At 31.6% G+C, this 27,220-nt stretch overlaps 3 protein-coding genes across 3 annotated transcripts; 2 read left to right on the top strand and 1 right to left on the bottom strand.

Moving 5' to 3' along the window:
• The first annotated feature begins 3,705 nt into the window (after nucleotides 1-3,705).
• On the top strand, nucleotides 3,706-5,384 carry LOC111420380 (Guanine nucleotide-binding protein subunit alpha cta). The gene is made up of 2 exons (XM_023053354.2): nucleotides 3,706-4,361; nucleotides 4,421-5,384. Exons 1-2 carry the CDS (start codon nucleotides 3,873-3,875, stop codon nucleotides 5,045-5,047), a joined length of 1,116 nt encoding a protein of 371 aa, XP_022909122.1. The 5' UTR covers nucleotides 3,706-3,872; the 3' UTR covers nucleotides 5,048-5,384.
• Nucleotides 5,385-8,818: 3,434 nt separating this feature from the next.
• On the top strand, nucleotides 8,819-21,159 carry LOC111421361 (ATP-binding cassette sub-family F member 3). The gene is made up of 9 exons (XM_023054504.2): nucleotides 8,819-8,979; nucleotides 9,083-9,191; nucleotides 9,253-9,427; nucleotides 9,479-9,699; nucleotides 15,382-16,029; nucleotides 16,089-16,437; nucleotides 16,499-16,679; nucleotides 20,640-20,860; nucleotides 20,921-21,159. Exons 1-9 carry the CDS (start codon nucleotides 8,907-8,909, stop codon nucleotides 21,077-21,079), a joined length of 2,136 nt encoding a protein of 711 aa, XP_022910272.1. The 5' UTR covers nucleotides 8,819-8,906; the 3' UTR covers nucleotides 21,080-21,159.
• Nucleotides 21,160-21,453: 294 nt separating this feature from the next.
• Nucleotides 21,454-26,178, bottom strand: LOC111421362 (uncharacterized). The gene is made up of 7 exons (XM_023054505.2): nucleotides 26,049-26,178; nucleotides 25,815-25,998; nucleotides 25,586-25,755; nucleotides 25,363-25,535; nucleotides 25,186-25,311; nucleotides 24,652-25,131; nucleotides 21,454-21,656 (listed from the first exon to the last, which is right to left on the bottom strand). The coding sequence occupies exons 1-7, from the start codon at nucleotides 26,094-26,096 to the stop codon at nucleotides 21,530-21,532; spliced, it is 1,308 nt and encodes a 435-aa protein (XP_022910273.1). The 5' UTR covers nucleotides 26,097-26,178; the 3' UTR covers nucleotides 21,454-21,529.
• Nucleotides 26,179-27,220: the final 1,042 nt, after the last annotated feature.

Raw genomic sequence — 27,220 nt, 5'->3', positions numbered from 1 at the left:
TGAAATAACCAAAACATGTAATTAAACTTATATCAAGTACACATGATAGATGTTTTTCGTACATCCTAATAAACTCTATCTTTAATACAACCCTCTAACAATCAACAATAATAACAATCAACATAATATAATGGCGGCCAAAAGTCTACATACAGCATTGATTATGAGGTTTTTGTACAGCGTAATAAGATAGCAGAAAATTAGTATTACAGCGTGATTAATTACTTATTCACAAACCAGAAGAAAACAACTCGTTTAACAGCTATGTACTAAAAATTCAACAAATAATACAAAAATTAATAAGATAAAAGTTTACATACACAGTAGTTTTTACTAAAAATAAATTATTAAGTCCATGTAACGACAGTTTTTAAAACTCAATATTTCGTTGGCACTCCTTGAACTTCTATAACAGCAAGCAAGCGTCGTGAATTCATTGAAGCAACTAAGTTTGTTATCTCCTCTGCTGTTATTTCAGTCCAAGATTCGACTAACGCAGATTTCAGTGTTTTCGCATCTGTGATTTTGCATCTTACGTTGCAAAAGGCCCCAAACATGCTCGATTGGATTTAAATCCGGACTCTGAGGAGGTGTATTCAATTGCCTAGGTGCATCATATAACAACCAATGTTTGATAAGGTTTGCGATATACTTGGGGTCATTGTCTTGTTCGAATATCCAGCGATCCTCGAGGGCCAACCTTTCCACTGATGGCTTCAAATTTTGTTCCAAATACTTTTATATTTATACCGATCCATGATTCCATCAATGAAATTCAGTTTAACTACACCAGATGCTGCTATCGCTTCCTAAATCATGACACTACCTCCGCCGTGCTTTGCAGTTAGTATGTTTATTTGTTGTTAGTATGTTTCGTTTCCTTCAAACTTTTGCTCGACCATCACTTCCAAAAAGGTTGTAGTTCGACTCCTTAGTAAACAAAACCCTGGACCAGAAATCCATTCCCTTGTCGACATGATATTAAGTAAATTCTAGTCGAACCCAGCGATTCTTTTCTGAAATAAGCGGTTTTCTTCGTGGTGTCCTGCTGAAAAATCCATTACCTCGTATTTTGGTGCGCTAACTCTAAGGTTTTAGTTCATTTCTTTTAATATAGAGCTAATATCTCTTCTAGAATATTTCTTTGGCCGGCCTGTATAAACTTTGCTCGCCTTAGATTTATAATTTTGGCAATTTCGCCCTAAGATTTCTATTCTTTTCGATGTTTTATCACCAATTTTCTAATTTCAACAGAAATTAATAGCTCGAATTACCTACATCCAACTTTTTTGCTTTTTTACATAACATTAGTACATACTATGGCGAGTCTATGGACTTCAAATTCTTTTGATACATAATCTCAAGACATATAAAATATAGTGGCTTGACAAGTCAGAAATCTTGGAAATTTCTAGCAGGCATTTTCTAGTTAACTACTTAAAAGGGTAGTTAAAGTGTTACTTAATCTAGAAAGGAAAGTTTTATTAACAATATGAGAGAGTAGCCATGGGATTGCCGTTATCACCAATTTGTATATGAAAGTGTTTGAATAAACGGCTTTCAAAACCAGTTATGGCTGCGATACGTGGATGATACTTTTGTACATCATTTAAGTTCTAGAACAATATTTTCTTACAAAGATATCTTCCGATGCGTTATTTTTATAATGGTTGGTATCCGGATGCTCTTCATTAAAAATATTCACTAGTTGAGCAAAAATTCGTGTTTCTTGTTAATTTCGTGATATGTTGAATCATCATGTGGCTTAAAAATCAACGATTTTTTTTAATCAATGTGAAGTGACCCAAAAAACACGTTAAAAATAAAAAGAAAGTGCGGAAAAGTGACTAACACTAAATTAACTTCAGTTATATGATAAAGAATTTCAGGTTTAAAATGTCAATTTCAATGTTGACATATTTGTAATCTTCATTAAAAATCCTTTAAAATGAGTACTAACACGACGTATTTATCTTCAATATTAATGAAGTTATGGTTAACTTCCGGTTAAAAATGTCAACGTCAATTTTGACATATTTGTAATCGTCGTGAAAAATCCTTTAAAATGAGAGATATAAGAACTTCCAGTTTGAAATGTCAATGTCATTTTGACATATTCTTAATTTTTATAAAATGTCTTAATATTTGACACAAAAACAAAAATATAATAAAAAAAAATTAAAAATTAAGGTTGATATTAATATTTAAAAATTAAATTGCTGTCTTCATTGTTGCTAACTTCGGGTTTAATCTTTTTTATTCTAACTTTTTTGTTTTTTGAGATAAGTGCGTCATCTTTGGACTCATTTTAAAGGGTTTTTAATGAAGATGACAAATATGTCTAAATTAACGTTGACGTTTCAAACCGGAAGTGATTGTATTTCCATTAATATTAAAATTAAATATGTCGGATTTATTTTAAAGGATTTTTATGAAGTTGACAAATATGTCAAAATTAAAAGTTCGAACTTTTTGGTTTTTTGAGATAAATGTGTCAAGTTTGGACTCACTTTAAAGGTTATTTTATGAAGATTACAAATATAATAATAAAATTACAGTTGACATTGACAACTGAAAGTTTTTTTCACGACTTGAACGTTTCTAGTTCTAGGTCTAGTGTTAGTTCTAGTTTTAATGCAATAAAAATATGCAACATAGTGATATCTTATGCTAACTAGCGCTATCGTTTGTAAAATGGATAAGATGAGAAATGTTAATCTATTTGTAGAATCTCTGAAGATGGCCAAGGGCCGAAACTAGTTAGACTTAAATTCTATATAAAATAAAAGATAACTTTTAATTTTATACTAATATGTAGAAAACGACACTGGCCTGAAATTGTAGGTTCATCTATTTTTTTCTATTGTAGAATTTCTTGGTGTATCTAAGTCGGTTCTTAGACGTATGATGCAAAACGGACTTGAAATCGTATAACGTGATTGGCGCTTAGCTCTATCCTTTAAAACAAACAGTATTTTAGGTCTTTCGGTATTCTGCATTTTTTCTAAGATAAGTTACACCTTTACCTACCAGACAGCATGAAAATCTCTAAAAACGATAAAATGTCGCTTAGTCAAGTGATGTATAACACAATTGAAAGATATTAAAACTAATATTTCAATTATAGGGTTAGATTCAATCAAGAACTCAAAACAGCTTTCGTGAAGCTCAAATGTATCTATATTTTGAAATTATCGTGTGCTTTTTAAAGTTTAATTTATTAATGCTATTTGAATAGGCGTGAAATTGAGAGTGGGTCACTATTTTTTAAGAACATGTAGCTAACTTCATATTTCATATTGTTAGAAGCATAGTGTTATTTCCTGACGAAAAACAACATAAATTGTTATTGATTTGATTTAATATTGTTAAATTGGATAAAAATAAAAGTTTTGTTAATAATATTAGTTATTTAAAAATAAAGATTTAAAAAAGAAATAAAAATAGGGACATTTCTTTTTAACGATTGGTACAACCACTAACATCAAAGCGACTCCTCCCAATAGATCTCACAACTTCATTTACGAATTTTTTTTTATTATTTAAATTAATTAATTTATTCAATTTAATTTAATCTAACAAAGCGCAACTGTAAAACCGCACCGTTTAATAGAAGTAATGAAACGACGTCCGGTGATTATATCTAAACAATAAAAACGTTGACGAAGAAAAATAATAATGAGGTGAGTGTTGTGGCGCGTGCGCAATCATGTAGTGTGTCTAATAATGTCAAATGGAGAAGTGAATAACGAAGGGAAATTGGTGAAGAAAATCGTTGGAAAACGCCTTGGAACGGCGACACGCCCAAAGGAAATGTAACGGGCAACCAAAAGGGACCGGAAAAGTGGCCCGAAAAACCGCGAGCGGCTAAAATGTCGAGCGTGCCATGGTCCGCCTCGAGCTGCTCCTGCTGCCTCCAGTTCAAATACAGCCCCGAAGAGATCGAACAGATGCGCAGGAGCCGCGACATCGACAAACGTATCAAACGGGACAAACAAGTGATGAAGAGGCAAGTTAAATTACTCCTTTTGGGTGCAGGCGAAAGCGGGAAGTCCACCTTTCTTAAGCAAATGAGAATCATCCATGGGATTAAATTTGAAGACGAGCAAATGAAGGAATATCGAGAAGTGATTTATCAAAACGTTTTAAAGGGGATGAAGGTGCTAGTGGATGCTAGGGATAAGTTGGGGATACCTTGGGCTGACTCAAGAAACACAGACATTGGGGCTAAGTTGCTTCAGTTTAATAATCATACAGTTATTGATTATACAGTTTTTGGAAGGTATACACCCGATTTATCAAGATTATGGAAGGATGTGGGGATTAAGAGGGCTTATGAAAGAAGAAGGGAGTTTCAATTGGTAGGTTATGAAAAAAAACATCATATTTTCATTTCTAATAATGTTTTTGTATATTTCAGAGTGATTCCGTAGAATATTTCCTAAACAATCTCGACAGGATAGCTCGAATCGATTACATACCAACGCACAAAGATATTCTTCATTGTAGAAAAGCGACGAAAGGAATAACGGAAGTGGAAATACCCATAAATAATGTTCCCTTTCTTTTCGTTGATGTTGGTGGTCAACGATCGCAACGGCAAAAATGGTTTCAATGTTTCGATTCGGTAACGTCAATACTTTTTCTTGTTTCATCATCGGAATTCGATCAGGTAATTCACGAAGATCGGAAAACGAATAGGCTCGAAGAGTCGAAAAACATTTTCGACACCATCATCAACAATCAAATTTTCACGTCCGTTTCAATAATTCTCTTTCTAAATAAATACGATCTGTTGGTGAAAAAAGTCGCGAATCCCGAGACGGATATCCGTTGGTATTTTCCGCAATTTTCCGGTAATTCGCATTCGATACAAGAGGTGCAAACGTTTATATTGGCTATGTTTACGGGCGTTAAACGAGAACCGAAGAAATCTCTTTACCATCACTTTACCACTGCCGTAGATACGGAAAATATTAAAGTAGTGTTTAATTCGGTTAAGGACACTATTTTAAATAGAAATTTGGATATACTTATGTTACAGTAATGTATTTTACAAGGTTTTAAACTTGTTAAATATTTTTTATTGATAATTTTCTCAATAATGACAGTTATATAACCTCAAAATTTTTTTTGAATTTGACATTTGACAAGTAATCTAACCTCAAATTTTTTTTTAACCAAATATTTTTTAAGAAAAATTATTTTTTAAATTTTTTTATTATAATTCATTTAAAATAGGTAAAGCATCTGCTGGTGGAGCTGTATGAATTATATTTGCAAAATTAAATTATGTAATTTAATTTTTTCGATTTTTACCACAAAAAAACATCTTTTAATTTACAATTAAATAATGACAGTTACATAATCTCAAATAAAAATTTAAAAGTGATATTGATCTTAAAAAATATTTAACAAAAAAACTTGAATCGAGGTTAATCTCCTGAAAACTTCAATTGAAAATGGAAGTTGTGCCTTTTAATTTTAGATAAATGCACATTAATATTATACAGTAAATTTTTATATAAACTTTTTAATTGAATATTGTCGATTATTGAGAACTCCGAAATCTAGGTTTTGTTTCTCATTTTTTTTTTTTTTTAATTAAACGTCGTCGTGCGATCGCTGTGCCAATAATTTAATTTATAAAGTCTCTATTACTATCGTCGAGTCTGTATTTTCATGTGATATTTATCGTGTAGTCTAAGAAGTTATGTATATGTATTCAGTTAAAAAAAAAATTATAATATGATGATTACTTACATACAAACAAGAAAGAAAACGGCGCCAATGTAAACTTTACGTTTTTTAATTATAATTTTTTTAGGATATTTTAGTAATTAATTGAGGAAAACTATTTGCATTTTCGTGGTGACGAAAAACATGCATTTCTTTTTATGTAAAAAGTTGTATATAAAATTTGTAAATTGTACAGAAAAGAAATATTATTCGCCTTCCTGAAATGGTTTTCAAAAGAATGAAATTTTTAATTTTTTTAATTGTTTAACGATAATATACAAACTATAAGTGCCTTGACAAGAACAAAGCATACAATAGACGTTTTTTAGAATGTACCCCACTTTTTCTTTTTGTAAATATTTAATCGTCTATTGACATTTAAGTGCGCGTCATTATTTTTGTATCTGTTGTTGATATTACCAAATATATACTTTTAAAATTTTATATTTATTATATTATATTACACACCAACTGCAACAGAGCAATTTTTTAAATGCATAGAAAGAATGCTGAAACAGATCTATGTTAACATAATTTACAGATCTTGCCATTCTCAATAAAGCAGAGTTTTGACAGGCATTGTTCTAGGAGTAGGTGTTATAAATAGAATGTCAAAGCGAAGTAATCTTGGACACCTATAGAACCGACAAGCATTGGAGAATCACATGTGTTGTTTTAAAGTTTATAACATAACCATATTATGGTCTGTTTAGTTTGTCTGGTTTTGCCTTTGTTACGTCCTGAGACTTAGATTGCTAACTATCGCGTCATCTTTTTGGTGGTATGGTGCCTAGGGGGTTGTATATCAAGCAATTCATTATTTGGCATTTTGTTTACGGATCATGTCACGCTCTTTTCCATTGTCTGTCCCATCTGACGATATCCTATATCTCCTAGATTTCCCTGACGTCGTCGTTCTTGATTCTATTCATTATTGTTATTACCAATATGGATCTTAATGTTTTCATCTCAGCTGTTCTTAGTAAGCTCTTGATTTTATTTGTATCCTCGCGGACTTGGATCCTGTAGAACATTATCGGGCGGATGCATGTCTTGCATATATTGATGCATATATCTTAACTTTGCTGTCGATTTTCATGTATTTGTTATACCAAACAATGTTTCTTAAGGCACCTGATCTTAGGTCTTTAACAGGATCATTGTAGCTGGGAATTATTGGCTCCTTTGCTATCACCATGCACTTGTTTTTGTCAGTAGAGGCATGTTCAGTTCTCATTTGGTAAAACTTGTAAAGTTGTTTTTGTAGGTCGTCTTCTGAGTTAGCTATTATCGCAGCATCGACGGCATAGCAGACCAAACAAATCTTTTCCAAGATGCATAGTTCTCACTTCTTCTATAATATTGTCCATTAGCAGATTGAATAAGGACTGAGACTGTCATCCTGCTTGGTTCCTCCTGGAGTGGAAATATCCTCAGTCAATTCGTCTCCAGCTTTCACCTTTCTTGTGTAATCAATATTTTTTATTTTATACATGTATTATGTTTATGTCAGCTGGTGCCCCTCTTTGTTTTAACAGATTTAATACATGACCCAATTGCACTCTATCGAAAGCTTTGGTCAAGTTCACAACATAACTGACTTCTCTTATATTTGCTTCATGATAACGACGGCATCAGTTATCGATCTGGCTTTCCTAAAGCCTTGCTGTTGTCGGCATTTGTAGCTTATTTTTTTAGTATATTTGTAAATAGCTTCATAGAAGTGTTCAACAGTGTTATGCCACGATAGTTTTCAGGGTTAGCTTTTTGCTCCTTTTGTGCCATTCATTTGGTATTTCAGAGTTTTGCAGCTCTGTTGAATATAGATAGGTTAATTTTTCTAATAAGACTTTTCCACCATCCTTGAGCAATTCGTTGGGTATTTTATCTGTTCCAGGAGATTTTCTATTTTTGAGTTTGCCGAGCTTTTCTTTAACATCTTCTATCTGAATAAGGGTGTTGGTATTTACTGGTTCATCAATGTGTATAAGTCTTTCTGAGGAGTATAGTTTTTTTTAAATATTTCTGTCATTCTGCTTGTGAAACTATATTGGTTTGGATAAACTCGTTAAGTGTTTTTTACGATTTCGGAGTATCTTCCAAATCCTTCTTTGGGCGCCATGCAGGTGGTGGTCTAAGTGCTTAACTTCTTGGCAGAACCAGTGTTTTGTGAGGTTTTGCAGAACACATCTTGCATAATACGACATTGTGATATATTCCTATGTTGGCTGATGTTAGTGCTCTCACATCGATTATTTGCGAGAAAAGTATTGACCTGTTTGATATTATATAGTCTATTATTGACCGTTGGCCTCTACTGTTGTTGAAAGTATATTTGTGTTGCTCCTTGTGTGAAAAAAATTTGTTGTTAATTCTTAGCTCGTTTCTACTAGCATCTCGTTTATTATTTATTCGTTGTATTTTTATTTTATTCATTGTATAGAGATTGCCAATTCGGGCATTCAGGTCTCAGTTATTATTACCTTGTCCCTATAGTTTATCTTGTCTATTGTTGCTTGAAGATGTCGGTAGAAATGCTTTGCTTGTTGTATTGCTTTCAGATCTTCTAGCATACTTCATGTAATTAAGATGGATTAGATATTTTGCACGACTCCTTAGGTCTGTCTGGACTAACCAGTTAATACTTTTGTATGCTTTGAATAGAAAAGAATCTTAGAGATGACATGCGCCAACTCTTCTAATAACCGGAGGCGCGACTACTGCAGTGTTAAAGGGACAAATTCACGTATAACAGTATCAACATATTTATACAAAATTTGAACAGTTTGAACAAAATTTGAGCAAAATGAATTGAGCAGAGAAGCTCGAGAGTGGAGTTTGCATTGTTTTCAGGAACCAATATCACTACAAAGAGAGATTAGACATACATCGGTAGAATTAGTAAATTTAAATAGTAATTCATGAATTTTCGCTCCTATATCACGTCCAATATGGATTTTTTTCATTAAATTTTTACAAATCAAAATCAATTAGTTTATTTTAGTAACTTTTTATTTATAAATAATATCAGTTGGTAACACTTCGTCTTGAATATCTTTTGTAAACGTCAATTGTGAAATTGTCAATTGCCTTCCAAATCTAACCTAAAACACCGTGCAAGAGATAAAATTTATGATTGAAAAATATCTAACGACGAAGGCAACATAATGATGCAATGTAGTGATTTTATTAAAACTGAATTTCCGTTAATTGATGATGATTTAAAACAATATGTACAAGGTAAGCTTTAATAATTATAAAAGGAAAATAAATACGTTTTGGTTTACGAACGGGACACATGTTAACGATTTTTATCACGAATTTTCTACTATATTTTAACTAGATGTACTCGAAAACGGGGCAGATGATTTTCAAGATAGCGATGAAATTTACGAGGCGGTCGGCGAAGTTTTACACGAAATTGCTGCGGAAAAAACAGAAAAAGAAATAAGGTAATTGATAAATTAAATTATGGTTTGATTCAATTAAATAATTAATTGCTTATTTATTTAGGTGTATATGCGATAAATTATTAAATATGTTACGACCAACTAAAAACACTCAAAATACCAACGGTTTAGCCAAAGTTTTACATGCTCCAGTTCATTTAGGATCCATGGCTGCAAATTTAGAGAGTACCGTGGATGATATGAAAAGTATATGGGTTATGCAAAGAGATGATAGTTTGGTTAGTTATTTATTAGAAAGTATATTATGGGCGTATTCATTTTTTTTTTAGAAAGTTGATGCGAAAAAATTAGAGAAAGCCCAAGCTAAATTACAAGAAAAAGCAGAAAAACGCCAAAAAGAAACTCCTAGGGTGGGTAATAATGCTCCTAAATTAGAATCGGCTACAGCCTCACAAGTTACAAGTAAAAAAGAATATAAATTAGAAGCTAAAGGGAACAATAAAACTCAAGATATTAGAATTGAGAATTTTGATATTGCTTATGGAGATAGGTAAAATATTATTACAGTAAAACCTCGATATAATGAGAGTTATTAGAATCAACAAAATATTTTTAACTCATAGAACTACCACTATACCTATTCAAGTTCAAATTGGTACTAATCAAATTCAAAATGGCATTAAACAAAACCAATTTGGCATTAATCAACATCAAATTAGCATTCAATAATTTAACAAAACAATCTTTAATTCGTGATTAACATTTTAAATACATGGTTTTATACTTGGTAATAAACAATATACTAAAGTTAAAAGGTGATATCTTCCATGTTTAAAATAGAGGTGCTTTTGAATTCTGGCTATAAACCTGTAACAGTTACATTAATTTTTGGAATATTGCTCCCAATTATATTTTCTAATTTTCGAATTCTGTACTCTGAGACAAATTTTCTTGGTCATTTCCTTCCAAATATTTGTAATTGCATTTGCCAACCAACTTCGCCTTTACACCCGCTTTCAAAATTGACCAAGCAGATTCAATTGGGTTTAGCATTGGACTGTAAGTCTTAGCCTTACAAGTTTATGATGAAGAAATTCTTGTTCAACACCACAATGCCAAGGAACATTATCAATGACTAGAACCACTGAATATAAGCTATCTTAAGCTCTCCTTAAGCAATAAACTCATTTCCTCTCCTTTTTTCTTTTAAATGCCCCCCTCCCAAATTTAAGAGAGGATTACATCCATATAATAAAACAAAGCATATAGTTTTATCAAACACCAAAAGATGTCACTCATTTCATCGGAACCATTGATATAAATTCAAACTAATCAAAAAGAAGACTTATATTACTGGCAAGACGGGATTTTAACGAATTACGCGAAATTCATATAATTATGTCTATGTTTGCTTCATACTTACATTTAAAAATCTACAGTGTGTTAATTAATTATCGTACCCGACGTTATCATTGCAAGTATGCAACCAATATCACAGTATTGGTATTACAATACGCAAATATCGTATTATAAAATAAATACTGTGATATTGGTTGCATACTTGCAATGATGACGTCGGGTACGATAATTAATTAACACACTGCGTTATATACAGGTATTATATACATATTATTTATATATACATATTATTATAACACACAATATAAACTAATGATGTGATAAATTATTTAAAACAGTAAAAAACATAACAATTTTAATAATATCAATAGATACACAATTTTATCAATATAAACAATAGAGCGAAATCGGAAGAAAATCAAAAAGTTATTAAATTATATTTTTTGGTCACACTACAAACAACATAATTAATTTAACCAAACAATAGACAAATGAAAAAGTATTAGAAATACGTATTTATCATACAATTGACTTTATAATTAATTTGGCAACAGCAATATCCCAAAATTTCTCTTCAAATTCTATTTCTTCTACAAATAGGCCATAAGGTGTCCACACAATAAAGTGGCACAATTTTGCCATCGTTATGGCAAGTTGACCTTAAACTTGGTAGCAATAATTGTGATTTCTACTCAAATGTATGTTACTTCCGCCATATTTTAAATACTTAATTTTGTTCTATTGTACTGCGATTTGTTGTGTCAATTTCTTGCTGTGTAAGGACATTTTACCACAACTATATCTTTACTATTTATTATGTCATCTGGTGAAGCACCTAAATACGGATGATCCTGGCACATAGAAATACTGTAGCTTCCCACTTTTTTATTGAATTGTTGCTCAAACTCTTGCATAGCAATTATTGCTTCAAGATCCTTACCCCAGTTGGTCATTTTAGATTTTGTAAATTGTTGTAAATACAATTTTTTTGTTGGGATTTGTTGATTTACACATTTTACAAACACGTCCAAAATTTTAAGCAGTTAATAAGTTCTTTTGAATTTGAATCAAAAATTCATTTCTATACTGCTTTTTAATTTGCTTTTCAATTTAAGTTATTCCTGCTGTTGTTCTAACAAGTGACTCTAAAAATTTTGTCTTTTCTTCTTCAGCGCACTCTATCAGTTCTTCTTCATCTTCAGTAAAACCATGATCTTTTTCGACGGTTAACATTTTTCTCCGCTTTTTTATTATGGGATACTGACAATGTTTTGTAGCTGCCACCAATTTTCTTTTGGGCGTTCGTTCAACATATATTATTTAGTAGGGTGGTGTTCTCTACTATTGTTAATAATTTGCACCAACACTATATAGGCTACTGCAGCAGCATTACACCTCACCTCATATGAATTTTTCAATGCAAAATTGATACGTTTCCAATTGATATGCAATAAGCCTAACCAGACAAAAATAGGAAGCCTATCATGTTATCCAAAAACATGGTCTTGTAGGGGGAGATCTTGTTTTCTATGATAATTTATCCCTGATTTAATACTTACTTTGAGTGTTTCAATATATTTGTTTATTCTTTTTAATATGTTGCGTATATCTGGGAGCCACCTTGTTTTTGGATGTTATTCTTTTATTAGCTATGTCTTTCAATTTGGTCCAATAATTCCTTAGCAAATGATTAGTGCATTCAACTTTTTTTAGAACGACATTTGCACCATAACCAACAAGCAAGTGTCTCCATCGCCAATTATGGTTACATATTTTAGTTTGTGCATTTCTATACTTATTTTAAATCCTTCCAATATGATCTCGGACTCCATTGCAATGGGTATTTCTGTCCAATTTTTAGCACATTGCTGATCTCTTGAAGTTTTATATGACAATATTTATTTCTGCAAGCAATGAATAAAATTTTACTTGTTCTTTCTCCAATTATAAATTATTAAAACGTAAAATTATTTAAAACTTGGATGCTTAGTTTAAGCCTTTTTTAATCCACGATGTGAGATAAGGTGAGATTTGAGGTGTAACAGAATAATACTTCCTACTCCAGATAATGCATCATATCAACAATCACGCTGATAAAAATATTTCCATCACCCAATTCTAAAACCAATTTATATTCTTCCTTTCCAATTTCTTGCATTGTATGCAACACTTGTTTATAAGTACAGTCTGATATAAGGTCGTTCTACTGTATGCATAGTTGATATGACATTTGAGGCATATCCATAAAGGTTTCTGTTCAACTAATATAATAAACATAAAAACATTTCGCACAATTTTCGGTATGGGCACATCACACGCTGATACGAGCTCATCCACTCGGTATTCATCACTACGAGAAGGGGCAGTCGTTTCGTATTACGAATAGTTGCCACCAGGCGCCGCCATCGTACAGAGTATTAAAATTAAAAAATTTGAGATCAAATTATATATTTGTAATAAAAGAAACATAAATGAATTATTAACAAAAAATGTTACTTCAATTATAAAAAATGTTTTTAAAGGCGCAATTTCAAATATTTATAAATAATTCTGTTATTATTATTTAATGTGTGAAGATGTTAGTTTACCAACAAACTTTATATTTATATAGAATTATTTTATTTTAAAAATATTTTGATATTTAGATAATTGTTGTGATAAACGGGTTTGAGGTAAAGGCTCTTTAAACTGAAACTCATTTCGTAATGATTCTTGCAACTGCCTAAGTGTGATTTTTGGAATTTCTTCAACTTTACGTTCAAAGAAACGGTGATGTTTCTTGGTTTTCCTTCTTCTTGATTTTTTACCCATTTGAACTGTTCTTTTTGCAACACCAAAAATTTCAGCTAAATTGCTCCAGTCGCAATTCGTATTGTAAACGGCACAAATTTGTCGTTTTAAGTTTACTGGTTCCTTTTTCTTAATATAAGGCTTTTTGTAGACAGTTTATTAATAAACAATGGCAATTTATAATTGATTAATGTCATTTTGATTTTGATTAATGCCAATTTGATTATGACAGTCGCCAAATTGGTTTTGTTTAATGCCATTTTGAGTTTAGCCGCCCTTACACGATCAATAATATTGACAATACCTCAGCATATTGACAATAATATTGATCGTGTAAGGTGAAAAATTTTATTGACGCTAAATATTGATGGCGTATTGATAAAAATCCGGATTTTCTGATTTTCGGACATCAATACTGAAAATTGGAGGGGATATTGACAATACTATTGACCGTGTAGGGTTGACGCCAATATTTCTATCAATACTCAGTGTAATAAATTCAATATTCAAAATTAAATACTTTTATTTAATTGTAACAATAACAAAACATGTCTATCAACACACTGAAAAAAGCATACTTTGTTATTTTAACCCAGATGATTTGAAAACAGGTTTAATTCTTATTTTATACATTACACTCAGTTCAGTTCAAGCCGCGCGCTTCTGAAGAAGTGGTGAAAATGACCGACCCATTAACTGACGTTGATGTTCAACACGATGGAGATACTGTTGGTTCATCCATTTCATGTCTTGTAGGACATATATAAAGGATTCACAGGTTTCTATTACAGCTTTGCTGATAGTTGCTGGGGACATTATGACAGAAAACTTCAAGTCTTCAAAATTTCTTCCTGTGGCCAAGTACCTCAAGGTTAAGGCTAATCTTTCATTAACACTTGTACTTTCTCGCATATTGCTATCCTGTTTTTTCCAAAATGGTTCAACCTTCTGTAACAGTTTGTTAAAGGTATTTTCATCCATTCGAAAGTAGTTCTTGAAATCATCAACCATCAGAAATCAGCCTCTGCGATGATTTCTTTCAACAGTACTAGATGAGAATATTCATCTGTCTTCTTCAACCATTCTTTCATCCAGTGTTTGCGTTTCACTCGACGAGTAGTTCCAAGCGCTTAAATAATAGCTACGCATGCTTTTGTACGACTATCCATATTTGGAAGGGAAAAACCGACAAATAACGGAATAAAACTACGTAGATTTAGCCTGTTCGTGGTAAAAAGGTAACTTATTGACAAAAGTATTGACAATAATATTGATCGTATAAGGTAGTGAAATATTGAGACTGGTTATCACGAGGATTGATGGTTGTATTGTCAATACTATTGATCGTGTAAGGGCCGCTTAAGATTCAGAAGATTTGAACTTGATATGGTATAGACCAGGGTCTAGGTCTCTTCCCCATATTAATCCGTTATATCGAGGTTTTACTATATAGGGTGTCTCACGTAACTGGTTCGTTAAAACTTTTTTAGGTTCTACTATTCGTAGAGGTTTGAAATTTTGGTAGCATTGGTTTTTCATTCGAAACTTTCGATCTAAAATAGTTTCAAGATGGCCGCCTCTTCCGGTAAGCCACAACTTCGTTATTTTAAATGGAATGCTACAGTTTTTATTACACCTTTTAATTATATGCAAAAAAATAAGTTGACTTTGATAAAAGTTATTGGTACCTAGCATTTTTCGTTTTCGAGTTATTTTGATTTTAAACTTTTTTTTTTGCAAATTATACTATGCTCTTTAAATCCTCATATCTCAGCCAACGTTCATTCAAAAAAGCTCTAAATTGGCACGATTACTCTTTAGATGTTGTCAAATAGATTGTCATTTGTTGTATTAAAGTATATACAACAAATAAAAACTGTAGCATTCCATTTAAAAAAAAGTTGTGGTCTACTTGTGGCCATCTTGAAAGTATTTTAGGTCGAAAGTTTCGGATGATTAACCCCTACTACCAAAATTTTAAACCTCTACGAATAGTTGAACCTAAAAAAGTTCTTACGAACCAGTTACGTGTAACACTTGTATTATAACTCCTTTAATATAATTTTTATACAATTTTTTTTAGAGTTTTATTATTAGGTGCTGATGTAACTTTAGCATTTGGTAGAAGATATGGTTTAGTAGGTCGAAACGGATTGGGAAAAACAACACTTTTGAGAATGATTTCAGGGGGACAATTAAAAATTCCTTCCCACATTTCGGTTTTACATGTGGAACAAGAAGTCACTGGAGATGACACTCTTGCTATAAACAGTGTTTTAGAATGTGATATCGTTAGAGAAACGTTAATAAAACGTGAAAAAGAGCTAAGCGCTGCCATTAATTCCGGTTCAAGCGATCCGGAACTTTCCACTGAATTAACTGAAGTTTACGCGCAATTACAAAATATTGAAGCGGATAAAGCACCTGCAAAAGCTTCCGTTATTTTAAATGGGTTAGGTTTTGATAAACAGATGCAAATACGAGCAACAAGAACATTTTCTGGTGGTTGGAGGATGAGATTAGCTTTAGCTAGAGCTTTATTTTCCCGGCCGGATTTATTACTTTTGGATGAACCCACAAACATGTTGGATATTAAAGCGATTATTTGGTTGGAAAATTATTTGCAAAATTGGCCAACTACTTTACTAGTTGTTTCTCACGATAGAAATTTCTTGGATACCGTTCCAACAGATATTCTTTATTTACATTCACAAAGAATCGAAGCTTATAGGTAAAATTTTTTTTGTTATGATCCCTAACGTATAATTGTATTGATTTAATTAATTTTAGAGGTAATTACGACCAATTTTTAAAAACAAAAACGGAAAAACACAAGAACCAACAACGTGAATATGAAGCACAACAACAACATAGGGCTCATGTTCAAGAATTTATAGATCGTTTTCGATACAACGCTAATCGAGCGTCTTCCGTCCAATCAAAAATTAAGATGTTGGAGAAATTGCCTGAATTAAAACCAATCGAAAAAGAAACCGAAGTCATTTTAAAATTCCCCGACACCGAACCTTTATCGCCTCCAATTTTACAATTAAACGATGTCAGTTTTTGGTATGAATCGTCAAAACCTATTTTTACGAACGTTAATATTGGGGCGAACTTCGATTCGAGAATTTGTATAGTAAGATCTTGTTATTAAATGTTACTTATCCTTAGATTATGATTTTTTTTTATTTTGTTAGGTTGGTGATAACGGTGCGGGAAAAACGACTCTTTTAAAAATTATAATGGGAATTTTAGCTCCGACGGTTGGTATGAGGCATTCGCACAGGAATTTAAAGTTTGGTTATTTTAGTCAACATCATGTAGATCAACTTGATATGAGTGTTAATTCTGTTCAATTATTACAACAAACGTATCCAGGTTAGTAAATAATTAATTACTTTTTTTATTAAGGTATCTCCTAATCCTTATGTCTGATGGCGTCAGATAAATCTTTTCCTATTCCTCCATCCACTTCTTCCACTCCCTCCAGTTCCTGGCTAATTCTTTTTATCTTTTAGAGTCTTCCCTCTCTTCTTCCCAACTTCTGCTATTCTTTCCTCCCAGTTCTTCCTAGGTCTTCTCCTCTTCCTGTTATCCTTAGTCTTCGCTTCAAATATCTTTTTTTACCATTGTGTTATGTTCCATCTAATTATGTGGGCGTACCAGTTTAGTTGCTTTCTCTCTATTTTGCTGATTATCTCCTCTTGATCTATTCCCAGTCTTATTTCTTCATTCCATATCCTATCCCATTTCATCTTCCCCACTATTTTCTGTACAAATTTCGTTTCCATTGCTGTGATCTTTCCGTCTTGTTTATCTTGGAGTGTCCATGATTGTTACAGTTGTACTGGACTGTACTGACGTTGTGTTACAGTTCTGCAGGGTGGTTCAAATTCGATGTCCGAATAGGCTATCTCGGAAACTATAGAGTTAGAAAAAAAGTAGCTTACATGTCATGATCTCGTTTTTCGAGAAACTACTAATGCCAAAAATCTCAAAGCGCTGTCGTCTTTTGTTTATAGCCCTAGAGGCCAAAATTGAAAATATCCTAAAACAAGCAAGTGCAATTATCTTGGTTATTATTATAGGTGGAGTATTATAACTAAGACATTATATGGACAATTTTTTACAGAGAATTTGATGACGTGTCAAAAAAAATTTCGGTTTTAGATTTTGAAATATTATGACAACTTTCGTTTTTTAAATGGAAACAATCGCTGATTATTCGCTTATTAAATTCGTTATTTTTTTCTGATTACAAAAATATGGGGTTAGATAGGTCTATTTCTTATTGTTTTAGAACATAGATAAGGGATAGTAATGTAGTTATAGATTTGCCACTTAACGACATAAAACTGAATTACAACTGAACTGCCATAAGCGCCATCTGTTGAGGTGTTCTCCGCTAAGGGAAACTTTTAGCGGGTATTTATTGTATTCTAAATTTTTTTAGAATTCCATTTTTTTTTCAGAAAAGACATTGAATTACTAATAATAATATGTATTTCAATGTCTTTTGTGTGATACAACTAAAAATTTAACAGTTTCTGAAAAAAATGTAGAGGAAGATGATGAAATAAGACGTTGAAGACGAGGAATATAATACATATTTCCTTATCTTGTAAATGTTATAAATAAGTTTGGTGTATAGATAATCGACTCTGCATTCTTGAAGTACTTGCAAAACTGCCATCAACTCAATTTAAATCAAATTTTATAAATACTTCTAAATACCCATCTTGGGTAAATACCCCCGGGTATACATCCAGAGTATTATCCCTTGAAAATAAATACCCGGGTATTTAACAACACTGACTAAAATACATACAATTTAATGGCAAATGTAGAGTTGGTACACTGGCAGGTTTTAAGTATGCATTTGTTGCTCTATCACTGCTTTGGAAATGCCTATAACAAACACGGTCCGATCTATAGATTATATCCAGTGAAAGATCTGTAAGTTTTGAATTTCCACATTTTAAAATCCACTCCTTACACAGATTCTCTTTCTTTTGTTGTGTCACAGGTTGTGTCCATACATCAAAAAACGGCACAGGTGCGAGTCCTGTTAATACACCGCTTCATTCTAAAAGTTAAATTAATTGCTAAGCTTGAAAGTTAGTTATTATTATTTCTTATTATTTGCAAAGTCAAATTCAAATGTCAAATATATACATATACGTATATGTGTGCGTGTTTTCAAGACTTCAGCGACATTTAGCGAATTGTTCTCTTTAAAAATACGACGGTTTTGTTTTGCCTATATTGATACCCACACCATGTTTTAGAATAAACTTTTTTTAGTGTCATCAAAGATATTAAATTTACAGTTTCCTGAACATTATGGTACTTTAACTAAAAGTTATTTTACTAAAAATGTATATAAAATTTACTTTATTTTCTAATATGTAACATTCTAACATGTTAAACTTTTCGTAATCCATCTTAAACAATATGATTTTTAATTTAACACTTCAGAAAATTTTTGAATACAAACAAATGTCGGTATGTTTATTTGAAATTAAAAAAAAATAAAGTAAAAAAAAAAAGAAAGTCCCTAGATTTACAAAGTACCGCGGTTTGACGCCATTTTGGCTCGAAAGTCAAGCGGGAAATTTAAAACTACAAACCAAAACATTACGCAAAATTTCCTTTCTTTTTTTCTCGTGGTACTCTGAAGAGTCGAAAGTCCTTCGTACTGCCATTTTTGCAACTCCAAAGGTAACAAGACGGCAATATTTTTGTAAATAAATGGTGAGATGCAGTGACAAGCTGTCAAACCATGGTCAAACCGCCGCTCGAAAACACTCTTCATGAACCGCGGTACTTTGCAAAAAAAAAAAAAATATATGAGCGCCATCTATCAATAATTTATTGAGTCATTTAATAATAATATTAAATATTAATAAAAAAATATGAAATAATGCAATCTATTCCAATTTTTGTGTAAAACAAATATAAATTAAATAGTTCAACAACTGTATTTGTTTCAAATATCAGAAATATGTTTTCTTTAATTTTTAGTTATAATTTACAGGAAACTGTAAATTTAATTTCTTTGACGACACTAAAAAAAGTTTATTTTTAGCTTTATTCTAAAACAATAAGAAATAGACCTGTCAAACCCTATATTTTTGTAATCAAAAAAGAATAATGAATTTAATAAGCGAATAATTAGTGGTTGTTTCCATTTGAAAAAACGAAAATTGTCATGATATCTCAAAATCTAAAACCGAAAAATTTTTTTTGACTACGTCATGAAATTCTCTCTAAAAAAGTGTCCATAATAACTAATGTCTTAGTTATAACACTCCACCTATAATAATAACCAAGATAATTGTACTTGTTGGTTTTACGATAGCGCTTTGAGGTTTGTAAGCTACTTTTTTTCTAACTCTTATAGTTTTCGAGTTAGCCTATTCGGATATCCAATTTGAACCACCCTGTACACTTTCAATTTTATCTTTTTAGCTATCTCCTTCTTCCCAAAAATTGTTCTATTTTGAGTATGATATACGTTGTTTGTTTTCGTTATTCTTGCATTTCTGTCTAACTCTATCCTTCTATCTTATGATATTATACTACTCAAGTACTCATATGATGATTCTTCTACCTTTTGTTCCATAATAACTATTTCTTTGGGGTTATTTCTTATTTCTTTTTTATTTATTATTACGAGTTTACTTTTATTTACGTTCAATTCAAGGCCCTCTTTTCAATTTCTTCTGTCCATATTTCAACCAACTTCCTTACCTTTTTATGGTTCTCTGCTATCAGCACTTTATCATCATCATAATATAGTAAATTATCTATTTTTACTGGTTCCAAACTTTTAGAGCCTATTACTGTTTGATATTTATTTGTTCTTATATTTTTTATCACTCTGTCCATTAATATTATAAATAACAAGAAGGTTAGGTTATCGCCTTGTTTTATTCCCTTGCTCATTTCAAAAGTTTTTGATGTTTCTCTCTCCATTTGTACTATGCCCTTGACTTTCTTGTATAGGTTTTCATTTATTTTTGTTAGTTTTTGTGGTACCATTAGTTGTTCTAGACACTTCCATATAATACTACTAACCATGCCAAAAGCTACTTTTAGGTGTAAGAATATTAGGTATAGGTCATTGCCCATCTCTATTTTGTATTCAATGATATTTTGGATTATATGTATGCTATCGTTCGTTTGTTTGCTTGCTCTGTATGCTGCTTGTTCACCTTCTAGCTTATTTTCCACTACTCTTCTTAACCTTTTTTCAATTATCTTTGTGTATAACTTGTAACTTGTATATGCTTCCTTTTTTATGTATTAAGATAAATATTTAATTATTCTATTAAGGTAAACCAATTGAAGAATATCGCCGCCAATTGGGTGGTTTTGGTGTTTCTGGAGATTTAGCTCTTCAAACAATCGGAAGTTTATCGGGAGGTCAAAAATCGCGTGTTGCTTTTGCCGTTATGTGTATGGGTTATCCAAACTTTTTAGTACTTGATGAACCGACTAATCACTTGGATATTGAAACTATAGAAGCATTAGGAAAGGCAATAAATAAATACAACGTAAGATTTTGTTTTTAATTATTTTATATTTATTAATTTATACTCCTATTTACTTTTTAGGGAGGTGTAATTTTGGTATCTCACGATGAACGTTTAATTCGGGTCGTATGTAAAGAACTGTGGGTGTGTGGGAATCAATCAGTAAGAAGCGTTGAGGGTGGTTTTGATGAGTATAGAAGGATTGTTGAGCAAGAATTAGAAGCTGCCGCAAGTAAATAGGTAATAATTAATAAAAGGAAATAATTCGGTTGGTTAAGTAAGATAAAACCCAATAATGTGCCTGCCAATTATTTTTTGCCCCCCCTTCTTAATTAATTTTTTGTAAATCAACAATTTGTTACGGAAATAACAAGAAATAGTAACTTTATAAAAAAGGCTCCTGGAAAGAAAAATAATCTGAAACCACTGTTAAAAATAAGGGGGGTAATAAGGAATGGGAATTGCGCGGAAAAACCACAAAAAAGTTAACTACTTGCGTTTTTTAAACGTGTATATATTATATAAAAAAATGTATGAGTGGGCATGAATTTTTGTGATAACGAAAATTTAACCGACTATTATAATGATCTTTAAATTATTAAATGAATTAAATATAATTAAAAGATAATATTTAAAAAAACTAGTTTTAATTTCCTGTTTTACTAAAATCTTGTTTCCTTTGCGTTTCTTCTAAATACAACAAGGAGTTATATATCTTTCATAATTTATCCTCGATTTTGCTTTCTTGTAAAAATCTTTATAGTGATCAGTGTAACATGGATTTGGACAATTATATTCTACATCCGAACCAGGTGGACTGAAACAGAAATAAAGTTGAATTGAAATTTTTAATTTATATATAAAGGTGAATAAAAATGTATTAAGTTGGAGGTTATTATTTAAAATAAAAAACGTTATTATAAAAATAAGTGAAGGCGTTAAAAAGATTACATTTTCTGTAAGTTTTTCATTTAATCTTCACAATTTGTATATAAAGTGAATCTATTATAGAATCTGAAAAGAGGGTCTATTGAACACTAAATGAAGCAACTTTTCATCATAAAGAAGTGGACAACAAAGTCTTCTTAATTTTAGTACATCACATATTAGTAGCTGAAATGAAGGAGGTTTTTTACAATGATTTCATCAGATGCAATGTTTTATCGATGATGCAGAAAATTAACTAATTCTGGATCTACAATCAAATTTAATATACAGTTGGACGGGAGTACTGTAAGACAGTAAAACAATATTAATGGATAATGTAGCTTTGTAGCGATGTTAAAGGATAACAACAAACTTTTACTTTTGTTTTTCAACCTACTTGTCGATATCTTCGTTATTTTTAGATATAACGGAATATTACATACACCATTATTACGACTTTTCTTAATCTAAAAGCGGGTTTTATCAATATGTTGATATCAAGAACGGCAATAAATAAAGAACGTCGCCAAGTGTACCAAATACACCTCAAAATTATAAAACTTCAGACTATCAATTTAAAAAGAACACACTTTGGGCTTTCAAATATGGACAATGTTTAAAAAGCGCTCTTTCGATTTATTATTCTCAACTATTCAATTACGTACATAATTCGTGAGGTCTTTAAAGCTTCAGATTTTGTGGATGTGTTGACCACACTTATAGCAAATTTTCCTGCGGTTTCCTCATTTAATCATCAGTTACTTAAGTTCACTAAGACTCTCATTCGTGCTTTCATTGAAGCAATTAGCAGTGTCGAAGTTATTATTATTGCGCATTATGTTGCGTGTTTTATATCTATTATGTGGTTTATTTGATTTTGTGTTGGAACGTCAGGTGATATCCAAGTGACTATCTTTCCTTTGGAAGCAGGTGCTTGAGATAGTCATAGCCAGCGATGCTGACAAATTTATGAGCCTTATTCCATTGGCATTGCTCTCTTGGCGCAGACTGTACTTTCCCGTGGTTGATCTAAATTCCAACTCTCTTACATTCAGATCCCCTATTATGGGCATTCTTTGTGTGTTCTTTCCAGCTCCTCATAGAACGTGTCCTTTATCAGTTCGTATGTAGTTGAAAAACCTTCCCTTTACTCGTAATTTCTAGAGTCTTAGCTTTTATTGCTTCGAAGCCGGTAACAGTGCGTTTTATTGTGTTCTTAACTACGAGCCAACTCCCAAAGCACGTCTCTGTATCTCATCAGTAGCTATAGAAGATTCTATAGCTTCTTTCCCCTATTGTACTGCCCCTTCCATTTTATTTCTTGTAATGCTGTGATATCGAACTTATTCAAGTGTGTTAAGTGTATACAGTGTTCTGATATCTATGTTCTCACTCGTAGGTTTACTTTCCGGTTTGTTGACCTCTGGTTTTCGTAACAATGATTTTTTATGAGATGAGGAACGCTTCTGTTGGGGTTACCATGCCTTAATCGATATGTTCCAGTTTTCATTCATTAGAAACAACTAGCCTTTACACTCCTCTGTTTTCTATATGACATATGTACATCTTAATGTACGCACGCACTACATTGACTGAGGGACACAACAGGAATGTGTGGGCGTTTTTCAGAGTTTTAGTACAGATCAGCGACCGGCAGTCTGGTCTACCTCCGAGGTCCATTTACCAACCATTTCAACACCCTTGTCTACACTGTGACTGAAAGCAGTTAAAAACTCGCATATAGGTATAGCAGCCATCATTTTTAAAACTTAATTTAAATTCTTGTTTTTGGATATTGATACAATTGAAAACCTAGTACCTACCTCTACAAAGTGGGATATAAATTCACCGTTATTAGCTAGCATGAATCTCTATGATGGTTATACTCAATTAAAAGTCCAACAGGAAAAAATGCCAGATGAGGTAATGTTGCTCTAACAGTCTCATTTTGAAACACCACCCTTGTTGATACATTAGCAACAAGTAAAACAGCCACAAGTAGACACAAAACAAAGGCAAATTTAGCTATTTCCAGTCTACTCTGTTAAGGAATATCCATGTTGTCAACCTTAACACTTAGTTATAAAAACTGAAGAGAATTTAGATCCTGAAAGAAAATTATGATGCATCAATTGCTCAGCACGAATATGAAAGGCCAAGAATACTTCGAAATATAGATGCGAAACTTGTTAATATCGGTTTAATTCGGCCAGTACCAAGATTAAATAGGACGAATAGTTATTTTGTGGTATTTTTGATCAATTCACTAAGCATGTTGTATCACGATCTTTTCAAAATCGCCAGTTCCACGCCCAGTTCTGCAACATTTAATCGTCACAGGTTGCACTTATAGATAAGAAATTACGGCATGTTCACCAGTCTGAAGAGAATTAGAAATTCCAAGAACTTTTTACCGAGAAGGAACCAACCCAAACATCGCAAAAACACATCAGTCCGAGATAAGACCAATTTAAAAGGTAATTTTACATTTATAAGAATAAAAATAGCTTTAAGCGTAGAAAATGTAGTCCTAAGTTACATGAATCCTTATTACTCTTTACTCAAATATATCAAAAATTAGATAAGGATGTCGTAAGTTATCCAGATATTTTTATAAATATCCAAAGTTGGCAAAAAGTGTCTAAACGTTTTCTGCGAGCTTTTCAGAGAAATTTCAATAATTCTAATAATCTTGGGAAACTTTCTAACATTTTCCTAAGCTATCTAGATGTTTTCATTAATATCTAAAATTGTCAAAAAGTGTATAAAAAGAGTTAGACCTTCAATTAGTGTAATCGATTACATTTTTTATCAAAAAATATAAATTTTACCTTAAAATAATAATAATAATAATAATCTTATAATAATCTTTAATAATTACTTACGAATAAGATGATTGCGGATCACTAAAAACTTCACTACCTTCTATACATTCCAACGTTTGATTTAGCCGACGATGCAACTTTGTTGCCAAACTATTACAAGTTTGAGTGTTACAAGAACATCTCTCAAAAGGACACTTTGAACCACGTTCTTTATCTTTTGCAGTAGGAGAAGTACAACGAATCACTTTAGATGTTTGCGACGTAGCAATTTCTTCGCAATTGCAATTCCTTTGCGGCATTTTTTGCTTTCTACACGTTTGTTTTATATTCGATGGATTTAAAGTTGGATATTCTTCTAGGTCGGAATCATCTTGAAAATAATTTTCGTACTTTACACAAACAGCGCAGCATCCGTCGCGCGATGGTTTGCAAGTACAATGTTTTTTCGGAGTAATTTTTTGTTTGTATTCATTGATTTTTGGTAGTTTTTCTCGCTGGTCAATAAATTGATTATAATTTGATTGAAATTTAGTAGAAAAGCTTAAAACAAAAAATTTAAATTAATGTATTCTTGTAATTAAATTTTACCCGTACCAATTACATTTATTATTAAAATTGGGTGATAAACCACTTGGTTTTCTCCCTAAAAGATTATCATCGACTTTACGTACTATAAACGGTGGTTTTTGATTTCGATTTCTTGGTAAACACTTTTTATACCTATAAAGAATTATTTTATTTTTATTTGATACAAATTCTTTTTTTTATTACCTGTGATATCCAGTGGAATGACAAACTCGTTTTAAATGAACCGAATTTTTATGATTTTGATAAAATTTTGATTGGATAACTTTAGGATTTACCACGGAAGGATTTAAAGAGTCTAAAACTACGTCTTCGATGATCGTTTTTGTACTAACTTCGATTTTTGGCGCGATAACACCCTTTAAAAAAATTTATTTAAAAATGTCATCTAAAATAAATTAATTTTTACCGGAAACGATCGCTCAGGTTCCATTAAAAGATCGATATCAATTCCAGCTTTTGAATTTTCAAACGTTGAAGGGTACAATAATTCGCTTAAATTTGTTTGAAATGTTGATAAAACGATTCCTTCATCGGTATTTTGCCATTGTATAAGTTCAATGTATAAACATTCTTTATCTAGACAAAAAACAAATAATATAATGAGTTTTTAGTTTTATTTAGTTTTTTTGGGTTACTTAATAATTTTAATAAATCGTTTAAGCGTTGAGTTTCATAAAACATTTTGAAAAAAATTAATTTTTCATTGAATAAGATTGGAAAAGCTGGCGAGGCGCAACCAGTTTGTATACAAGAATCCAACATGTAAAGTTGTAAAGAAACTTTCCCATTTGGACAAAGATATACACCAGGACAAGTTACCTATAAAAAAAGATCTAAACGGAAAGAATCTAATTGGAGTGAAAACTTACAGCTTGTATTTCAAGCTCAACTTGAACTTGCAAAGCTTTCCGTTGCATTCTTTCTATTTTATTTTGAAGTCTTTACATTTTTTTTGTTATCTTTTCATTTATTTCATAGAGGTAGATGTGGGCTCAATGCTTAAATGTCTTGAACTGTCAGTATTGAGTTTGGTTTTATTTTAGTTCCATTTCCATAACAACGATATTGATTTAATTTGACACACTTTTTTTAATTTTAAATTCGAAAAGAATTAAGCAGTTATTTCTATATCAAGGGAGACAAACGAAGTTTTTTTTAAATGAGAACGTGCCATTTTAGCTGTCATGGTAACTAAAGTTTTCTTCATGATTTATAGCCAATTATTTTTAGTATTGAAGAAATATGTTAACAATTCTGTCGGTAGGTATGAGCTAGAAACCAACAAAACCAAACAAAATCTTGTTTCCCTTATTACACTCTGATCTTCTATTCTTCTATTATGAACTGCTATTCTTCTAAGCTAAATGCCCTATCCTCTTTATAGGCATAACTGTAATCCTGATCTAATATCAAAGAATAATAAGTGTTGTAAATATGAACGATAAACAAGTATAGTAGCTTAATGAATCAAAAGTTATAGTTATTAAAAAAAGATATGGTAACAACATGTGTGTACATGGTAACAAAACAACAGTAAATAAATATTAGATGTTACCAAATCTTGCTACCAAGTCGTGTGTAAATTTACTACTGCGTAAATAGAAAATTACAATAATAACAAATAATATTTTGTGTAGTCATCATATTGCAACCTGCCATGTTCTGTTGTACATTGATGCTTAGGTGTTTCAGCAATCGTGGAAGTTCCTTTTTAACCCTTCGTCTGTAAACGGTTTTTTAGCACCGTTAGCTTCCGTCTGTAAAGGTGGGTCTTTCGGGTCCGGCCGTTTTTTCATCCTGTTAATGCACTCAAAAAATTTTATAAACAATTCATGACAATGTTCGAAACCTCAACTTGATAAATCGTTCATAAAACTATCGAAAAATTTATTTTTCCATACATATTTTTTTATGCAAATGAAGAAATTATTTGCCTAAACAGTTGTAGTGCGGACAGGAAATACCCAGGTTTACAGAGGAAGGGTTAAGAAAGTTCCACAAATCCATTGTGGATTTTCTGCATTCCAATAAAAAATGATCA

Source organism: Onthophagus taurus, chromosome 1, assembly GCF_036711975.1.
Source record: "Onthophagus taurus isolate NC chromosome 1, IU_Otau_3.0, whole genome shotgun sequence".
NCBI lineage: Eukaryota > Metazoa > Arthropoda > Insecta > Coleoptera > Scarabaeidae > Onthophagus > Onthophagus taurus.
Note: the sequence above shows the minus strand (reverse complement) of the source record. Positions and strands in the feature narration are given on the sequence as shown.

Coding starts and splice junctions, on each gene's coding strand:
- LOC111420380 (XM_023053354.2), top strand. CDS start 3,873: ATGTCGAGCGTGCCATGGTCCGCCTCGAGCTGCTCCTGCTGCCTCCAG. Junction 4,362..4,420: donor GAAGAAGGGAGTTTCAATTG/GTAGGTTATGAA, acceptor TGTATATTTCAG/AGTGATTCCGTAGAATATTT.
- LOC111421361 (XM_023054504.2), top strand. CDS start 8,907: ATGATGCAATGTAGTGATTTTATTAAAACTGAATTTCCGTTAATTGAT. Junction 8,980..9,082: donor TTTAAAACAATATGTACAAG/GTAAGCTTTAAT, acceptor TATTTTAACTAG/ATGTACTCGAAAACGGGGCA. Junction 9,428..9,478: donor TGCAAAGAGATGATAGTTTG/GTTAGTTATTTA, acceptor TTTTTTTTTTAG/AAAGTTGATGCGAAAAAATT.
- LOC111421362 (XM_023054505.2), bottom strand. CDS start 26,096: ATGCAACGGAAAGCTTTGCAAGTTCAAGTTGAGCTTGAAATACAAGCT. Junction 25,999..26,048: donor TTGAGCTTGAAATACAAGCT/GTAAGTTTTCAC, acceptor CTTTTTTTATAG/GTAACTTGTCCTGGTGTATA. Junction 25,132..25,185: donor TTTAATAATAAATGTAATTG/GTACGGGTAAAA, acceptor TTTTGTTTTAAG/CTTTTCTACTAAATTTCAAT.